General features: G+C 31.3%; 1 protein-coding gene across 9 annotated transcripts in view; it reads left to right on the top strand.

Moving 5' to 3' along the window:
- Positions 1 to 8,872, top strand: part of TrpA1 (Transient receptor potential cation channel A1) — a 212,471-nt gene that overhangs the window by 129,725 nt on the left and 73,874 nt on the right. For all 9 annotated transcript variants that reach the window (XM_067052051.1, XM_014431955.3, XM_067052050.1 and 6 more), the window contains one exon: positions 6,139 to 6,295. In XM_067052051.1, coding sequence (XP_066908152.1) covers positions 6,139 to 6,295 — 157 coding nt within the window. The remainder of the gene's footprint in view (positions 1 to 6,138; positions 6,296 to 8,872) is intronic.

Below are 8,872 nucleotides of genomic sequence, written 5' to 3'. Positions count from 1 at the left end.
TCAGCCGTCAACAGGTCATCACCCGATGTGAGATGCACACTCTGCCTCTTGTTGACGAAGGTCCGCACAAGCTTCCAAAACTGGCGATGATCATCGTGCGTCCTTCGCAACTGGTCATGCCATAATGACGTTTTCCAATCTCGCATGAGGCTGGCAATCTGCCGTGTCAAGTTAGTTTGTAATCTTTTCTATTAAGAGACTGATGTCAAAACACAAGTGTGCAACCTTATAACCTATTATCTTGAAATTGACTAAAGTGATTTGCAGCTGAGTTAGGACGCCGTTGCCTTACCACCCAATATTGCTGGCACCACTTCCATCAATTGTGTTTTATATGCAACAAAATATCCTTTGAATTGTATATGTTTTAATCTAATTAAGCGATTCATTCCTTTAACTACTAAGATCGATGCATAATTCTCAAAAATTAAATAAGATACGATCAATACTGAGATTGCCTTTCCGTGCTGCAATTACTTATTCGGTACAAAGTCCTTTAGGGTGATAGATATTGGATGGATATGATTATACTGCCCATAAAATATTATATGGGATTAAAATGGAAATGACCTTTTGTAGGTTATGTTTATAATTATTTTTATAAACGATGAGATTAAATCAGATACTTTAAAAACAAGTTAATGGTTAGACGATTAAGTTGTCTTCCTTTAGGGAGATTGATGCTCTTTAGTTAGTTGTCAAGGGATACCTCAAAGGCTGCTTGTAGATTCGAAGAGTTAGTTTAGTGCAATGAAACAGATGATCAAGGAAACTGTGATAGATGCAGAGCTTGAAATGAATTCGGAAGAAGTCATTTAGCTCCGAAGACAACGTAGAACATGGAATGCACTTTAAATAAATGCATCGTGATCTTATAACTGCAATACCCTTATTTATTTTTGACGAATCTTATGTAGTATCCAGGAGTTGGAAACTGGCAGGTTTGAAATAGAATATCACGAATTTGAGAAGTAAGATTTTTTATGCTTTTTGTTCATACTGACGGATTAGTACTACACCGAGGTGTAGATAGTTGACCGTAGATTACTAACTAGAGAAGATGGTCGGGGGTGCGGTCAGGAAAAAAACAAAACATAAATAGACAAAAAAATATTTATTTATGCCGACGTTTCGACCTGAGTTTCAGGTCTTCATCAGGGCTATAAAACAAAAAGAGATAACAACCATCATTTAGAGGAACATAAAATTAAAAATAAATAGTATACTAACAAATTTGGAATTATACAAAATATTGAATTGAATAACATAAAATAGTTTATTGATTTCATGGTTATCAATCAACTATTTTGACTTAACTCAGGTCGAAACGTTAGCATACATAAATATTTTTTTGTTTATTTATGTTTTTTGTTCTGACTGAACCCCCGACCATCTTCTCCATTAAACGAATTATTACTTTCTAAGAATAGTAAATGACCTATTTTTATCACCGGTTCTCCTTGGTTAAAAGGTTTTAGTGGTAGGATTTTGTTTGCTTATGTCTATACAGAATGAAATAAAAAATACAAATATAAACTCGGCAGCGTAGATAATATTCCAACTCTTCGAACACATTTAAATGGATATTCTATTTTTAGACAGAATCCCTATAAGTGAAGACTGTAATAAATAAACCCCTAAATTATAAAAGCCTCCTAAAATTAGTGAAAAGTAGTCAAAAGCATTGAGTGGTCTTTGTATAGAATATATTTTTAAGTTGTCATTTAAAATTTGATAACACTTTCTAAAAATATTTATACGGTTTGTATAAATATAGAATGATTTCTAAATCTTGAGGAGTTATAAATGTTTCGTCAATGTCCAACATAGGAGAAAAAAAAAATTCCCTAAAATTTAACATTTTTAATTTCCATAAAAAATCGTATTTAAGCGTTTTGAAGTCCTATGGTTTCTGAAATTGTTTACTCATTTAAAACTCATTAATTAAATGTCTACTCATTTATTTTATATTTTTTGTATAAATAAAATATCAGTTAGTATATGGTTTAAAAAAATGTCCTTTTGATCCATAAATATCAATGGCAGGTTACATAAAAATTTATAAAATATTTTTTCCTACTAATCCTAGAGGGGATTCGCTAAACATATTGGATACATGTCTAATGTTTCTTAACCTAGTATAACAAAAAAAATTTCAATAAAATTGTTGATTTTGTTTGACATACTGAGATTCCTGTTGTGAGTTAATTTTATGCCCTTGAATTTGATGTGATTTAAAATTAAAATGGTTGTTATCAATTTAAATGAATTAGTGAATTTTAATAGATATAATATAATTCTGGGAATGAAATTCATATGGATATTACCAGGGTTCAAATTAAATATGATAACTAGATATTTTTGAACTGGTAGTTCTTTTTTTATTTGATTCTATTTTATATTCTTATTACTAAGTATTCGTATTGTAGACATGTAAAATTTATTTTTTACTTCACAACCTCAACAACCTTCGATACATCTCTAGCTTCACAATGTTCAATATACCGTAAAACTTTTGATGTAATGAAGGAACTTCAATAATTTCCTTGAAAAATCAATGCCCGAAATTCTACGAAGTATCACAAAATATTATATTTTTATAATTATTTACGTTAATTTGGGTGCTACGATCTCTTAAAAAAGAAATATTTTCCTCAAATTTCCTTCGTATTATTATTCTATCTAGTATTTTGTAGTAACTACTCCGTAATGAAGTAAAGTGCACTTGCGGTTTAAGACTAATTGACCTTGAATATCAACATCACCTAATCCATCCACCTCGGACACTAATTAATATTTAGCTATTGGTGGTAAGGCAATATCCAATCATTGCCTTCCTATCGCGATAATCAATTTAGGACCAACTTGATATCTCATTAAGATGTAAGGGTACGAAGATGGATGGATTTCGTTCTGATATTATAATTTTCTAATTCACAACAACGGTAATACGATGCAACGTTGTTGATGGGTCATTCTCAGATTATGGGCAATATTCATGATAAAATTATAATTATTTTCAAATTGTTAACATTTTTCACGTACTTGCTACTTGTATATGGTCAGCTATTAGTCTCAACTAGTGGCCAAGATAAAAGTGTTCTTCGTAGGATATTTGAAATTTTCAGAAGTGCGTTGCTTATGGTACGTTCAAAAGTATAATACGAGCTTGAAATTAATAGTTTTCATTTAAAATTTAGGAATAAGGAAATTGGTGAACTTAGAAAATATTAAGTATATTAACTAGTTATGTTTAGCAAGTTATAAATGAATAAAACAAAAAAGACAGATAGTTTAGAAAAATTTTCTTATAGTATTTTTTTTTTATAGTGAAACATTACAGTCTGTCCTATATTTATAAACAATGATACTAGGGATCATGGTTCATTCACACCATATTTACAAATAGGCGTATGTAAATTAAATGATAAAATAAGAAATAGGAGAAAAAATAAATAATTTTATACTTTTATACTTTTTAAAAAAAAGTAAATTAAAATCTTAAACACAAACATTCCTATTTACATTCAGCCTGGGGATTTCCTAACCGAGGTTTTCCCTCACTTCTGGAGGAAATAATAGAACTCTGGAAATTCTCGACACTTCTCTCTTAACCAACTCGTTGGTTGAAATACTAATAGTTTTTTGTTTTTTTTAACGCTATACTAAAAGTCTTAATTACATAAAGTTATAGTACACAAATATATGAGTGTCCACAGCTATTCAGATGTGGAACTGAAAACTGTTTTCAACTTGGTATTAACATTTTCATTTAATTTTGCTTAGGTGAAAACCACTGTAACAAACATTAAAAAGTATTTTTTCTGCAAAACTGTTCTATAACATACTATATATATGTTAATTTTAATGAATGAAATAACTATGTGGTAATAAATAACGGCGATGGTAATGACAACAAAGGTGCACAATTGCTTTGAGGTTGGCTCTCCAAGAAACTATCTTTCTCCACTAGTAGTTGGTCATGCTGATACGGGCTTACACTCAGAAAAACTTAACCCACTGTTGTCATTTTTCAAGATAATTCCCGACATGTGTTTGTTAATATCATTAAAATGAGGGGACAGAGCTTGAAAACATCCAAATGTACCTCATTATAACTAAAATTTAAAAAATATGGTTTAGAACGCTTAAAGAGTTGTTTCTAAGTGATAATGAATTCTCAATTTATAGAAGTTACAATAGACACTACGATACAGAGTAGGGTACGCAAAAAAAAGTAGTCATGCTTGGTAAATAACTGAGCTAATTGGAACAAAAGGTGGAAATGAGTAGCTTTAACAAGTATAAAACTAATTTATTCTGTTATACTTTCATATTTAATATTTTATAAGGAAGAAAAAAGGCTTGCTAAATAGCCAATATTATTTTAATTTTAAATGGACCGTCATTTAAAGCATCAGAAAAAAACAAGAGTATTTAACTTCACAGATGCAGCTGTACGGAGTTGAAAATCACGGAAAAAGATATTTTTTCTTTAAAAAATTGAAGATAAATAAAAAAGAATCAACTAGAAATGTATATTTACCTTTACTTTTCATGTATATCGTCTACTATAGCAGTTCTTGATAATAACGGAAAATGAAAAAAAAATGGATATAATAATAAGAACGTTTACTATCTTCTCTCAAAAGTTAATCTTTATTTAATTAAGGTATTCAAAAGTCTCATTACAAGTACGAAAATTGAAATATTTATGATTAAATCTGTTAAATACTATATCTGACTAATCTACTAATTAATTATAAAAATTAAATTGTTTTTTCTTGTAATATCTTGAAAAAAAAAAAGATTTTTTCATCCACAGTTTGGTGTTTTCTCTACACTTCAACGAACCTTATTAAAATTATAAATAATCTCTAACCCACTTGTAGTGTGGATTTTCGCTCCTATGGAGTTGAGAGGGTACTCACAAATTATTATCCCTTTGCTGACAAAGTCCTCCTGATAACATAAAGGGCCTTTAAATCCCCCCACTTATTTAATTTAACTAAATCTATTTTAGTTCAGTGAACAATATGATTTTTTTGTGGTACAATATTGATTCTATTTCATTTGTGTTTTGACACTAGAATAAAATATAAATTATAGCGATTTTTCCAGTAGATTTTCTTTTTTACTTTATTCACATAAAAATTATTAAGTGTTGAACGGCGTTGCTCCTTACAAGAGTAAGAACGTCTGCGGATGAAACCGGGCATGCCTTTAGGTATTGCGTAAAAATAAACACGGAGGCTGTGAGGCGTAGTTGATCAAGAATTCCTGCCGGTCTTGCTATTCGCTTTACAAATTGTTAATTTATTAGAAAGAATTTATAACTTTTTTATTATTTTATAAATTAACAATAATTCAATATCTTAAATTTTAAAAAATAGTAAGTAATTGACGGAGCCTATCATTCTTTTATTCAATAATATTTTTTTTGCTCAATATATTGTGACCTAAACCATTACTGAGAATTAAATCCTATTACTAATTATAAATGATAATTACTTTTATTAATAATCATAATTATTTTAAAATTTTTAGCCATCTGACCTTCAAGGTTTTACAAATTTAATATCCTCATATCCTGGCAAGAAGTAAAAAATTAAAACACAATTGTATTTTATTCATTTATCGTTATTTTAGACGTTTCAAAGATACTGAGCCTGCCTCTTTGGCGTCTGTAATCTAATATTTTTTTATAAATAAACTTTTCAACAATTATATAATACAGTTAAATGTGTTTCTAATAGAAAAAAATCAAACAAGTAAATACACTTTTTAACATAAGTTGGCTTACTTACTTCATTTTTTCCAGTATTATTAGGTGAGTATTGATATAGTATACTATGGACTTGTATTTAAAATAAAATTTTAAATATTAAGCAGGTTTTAAATATATTATAAACTATATATTACTTATATTTTAAATATATTAGTACTACAATGATGTTTAATGTATAATATATTAAAGGATCAAAAGTGAGGAAGGAGAAAAATGTTTAATCGATTATTGTTTAATTACTTTATTAGTATTGTTAAATATTAATTAATTGCCTCTAATATGTTATTGAGAAAAGGTACTTGTTTAAGGCAAATTTTTGAAATAAAAAGTTCCATTTTTTTTTCCAATAGGCTGCTGAAAGCGGAAACCTAGAGGACTTCAACAGGCTGTTCCTGGCGGAGCCAGAAAGACTCAATGTGAGGGACAGTAAGGGCCGTGCGGCCGCCCACCAAGCCGCGGCCCGGAACAAGATCAACATCCTACAGTTCATTGCTAATCACGCAGGAGGTAAGAACCACTAGTGTAGTATTATAGGTCGTTATAATAATCCTCACTAATGCCTTTTTTACGCGGTACCAGATTACCTTTTTTCGTCCAAATTTCCTTCAATACAGTATATTTATAAACTGTATGGAAAGTCATTAGAAAGGGTGCATCATTTAATTTCATAATACGAACCGTGTTTATATTTAGAGGAGGACAAAGACCGTGTGATTTGTAGGAGCTCTTCCTCATCCCTTTTTTTACAACGCTTAAGTGGTGCCGAAATCCGGGATCTTTACGTTTAAGGAAGGCCACTCAGGAGGGAATTCAGAAGAATGCCGTTTGGCCTTAAAAATGCTCCTACGACCTTGTCTATAACCTAATTGATGAATCAGTGGGACGAATGTATATAAAAGATCCCCTAGTGTTCAGTAAAAATGAGGATGAACATTTGTACAGAATGTTTCTAATGATTCGACAATTTGGGCTCAAATTGTCCAGGGATGAAATAACGCCAGGCCATAAACAAATATTTTTTTTTTATCCTTTTCGATTTCGAATGAGGGAGTCAAACCTAACGCCACACAAAGTGGTGACTATACAGGAGATGGTGGTACTTAACGTGAAAGGGATTCGAAGGTTATTGGTTACATTAAACTACTACAAGAGATTTGTGCCAGAAATGGCAGAGTATCTTGTTCCTCTCAACAACTTACTCAAGAAGGGCAGATAATATCCGCGTATTGTACTGGACTCCGATGGTGAAAGATAATATCAGGCGTTACAGGGAGGGGCTAACAACTTTTCTGTTCTCGCCAATTTACAATCAACGGATGCGAGGGAGTTTTTTTCTGAACCCTCTAAAACTAAAATTATGTGGATTAACAAACAGTATTACATGAGGATCATAATTAATTGTAGTATTACCTTTTTCTGCCGTGTGTTTTAGAAGATCTGAGTGAATTACTTATCTGCAGGTTGAGATGTTAGTTCTATGTATACTCTACATAGATAACTGGAGAGAACGTGCCTCCGCGCGATAGTTGATATAAAATATAAAAAAATAAAATAAAATGTAAGTGACAAATATAAAAGGAAATAAAGATGAGAGTTGCAATAATAAATAATAAAAAGTAGGGGATTGGGAAGATGATAGGGAAGAAGGGATATAAGGAGAGGTTAACGGGTAATGTTAACTGTATCGACGGGACTCTTCCTGCTATGCCACCTCCCAAGAAGGGGAGATGGGATGAGTGTACGAAATAAAGGATTAAAGCTTATTAATGGGAGGTTATCAAAGTACTTAATATGTCTTCATGCGATGTAATTTTGCACTGTTTCTAGTTGTAGTTCGCGATATATATGAACCATGGTTCGTCTCCCTAGTAATGTGTACGAGTGACGAACCATTGGAAGTGGTATTGTCTCAGGTGGGTGACGGAGGAACGCCCAGTAGCATACGCCTCATGGAGACGGAAATCAGATATACCGCACTGGAAAGAGAACTCATAGGGATAGTGTGGACTGTCGACCACTTGAGGCCATTCCTTCACCCATTTTAAGCAATAATGAAACCAGTAAAAACGTTTTATCTTTTTCGGGATATCATCCCTCAGTAGAAAGACTCAATCCTTCCTTTAACTTCTCGGTGTATTTCATTTCATCAGCTGCGTTTCATTTTTGACCTATTTTTATCTTATAAGCCCATAAATTTTAAACGGTGTTTCTACTATTTCTTATCGTGTAACCCTCTGAATTATAAAAAGTTGTCTCGTCTATTTTTCGCCTGAATACTTTGAGCTATTATTTATTTCCGAAAAAGTTAAGAAGCTCTTTCTTTCATGTCAACCGCCACGTTTTGAGAACATACTGCCATGAAATATAATATACTTTAAAAGTTGTATATTCTTTTTCCAAGTAGGAGGCAAGATCTGAGTAATTTTCCTTTGAAGAAATAACAAGCGCATCCTCCCTTTGATATGGCTTTTATTCCTCCCTTCAAATTCGTTCCCTTTATATTGAAGACTCCCAAATCTTAAACAATCCTGATTCTACTGTGGATAGATGTAAGAATAGCTTATGCAACCTAATCCAAACAATTAAAATTGTGAATAGATATTGATTCATTTGCAGTTGATAGGAACATCAATCATTGAAATTAGTAGTAGAAACCAATATCGAAAATATGAGAAGAAGTGAGACAAAAAGGTTCGATGAATCATTGCAATTTGATTGCCTGGGTTTTATTTCATATCTATCATTCCTTATTTCCCCGGGGTCATGTGGCTTATTGGGATGACTAGCTAAGAGAGTTGTATAGGTTTTATGTTTTGAACCAATGTTCAGGTAGAAAATTCATACTTATTTGTTTTGTAGTTATCCCAACTTCAAAATTGTTAACTGTTTTTATGTTTATATATTACAATGTATCATATTTGGAGGAATTAAGTATTAATGATATAAGTAACCATACATGGTATATTAACAGGCAAAAATAAATTAATTAAATACTGTAATCCTGCTTCCTATAGACCAATCAGCCTACTTCCAATCCTTTCAAAACTTTTTGAAAAACTCCTCCTTAAACGTATCCTACCCATC

Source organism: Halyomorpha halys, unplaced genomic scaffold, assembly GCF_000696795.3.
Source record: "Halyomorpha halys isolate HHAL.00 unplaced genomic scaffold, Hhal_1.1 Scaffold1015.1, whole genome shotgun sequence".
NCBI lineage: Eukaryota > Metazoa > Arthropoda > Insecta > Hemiptera > Pentatomidae > Halyomorpha > Halyomorpha halys.
This window is presented reverse-complemented; position numbering and strand designations above follow the sequence as displayed.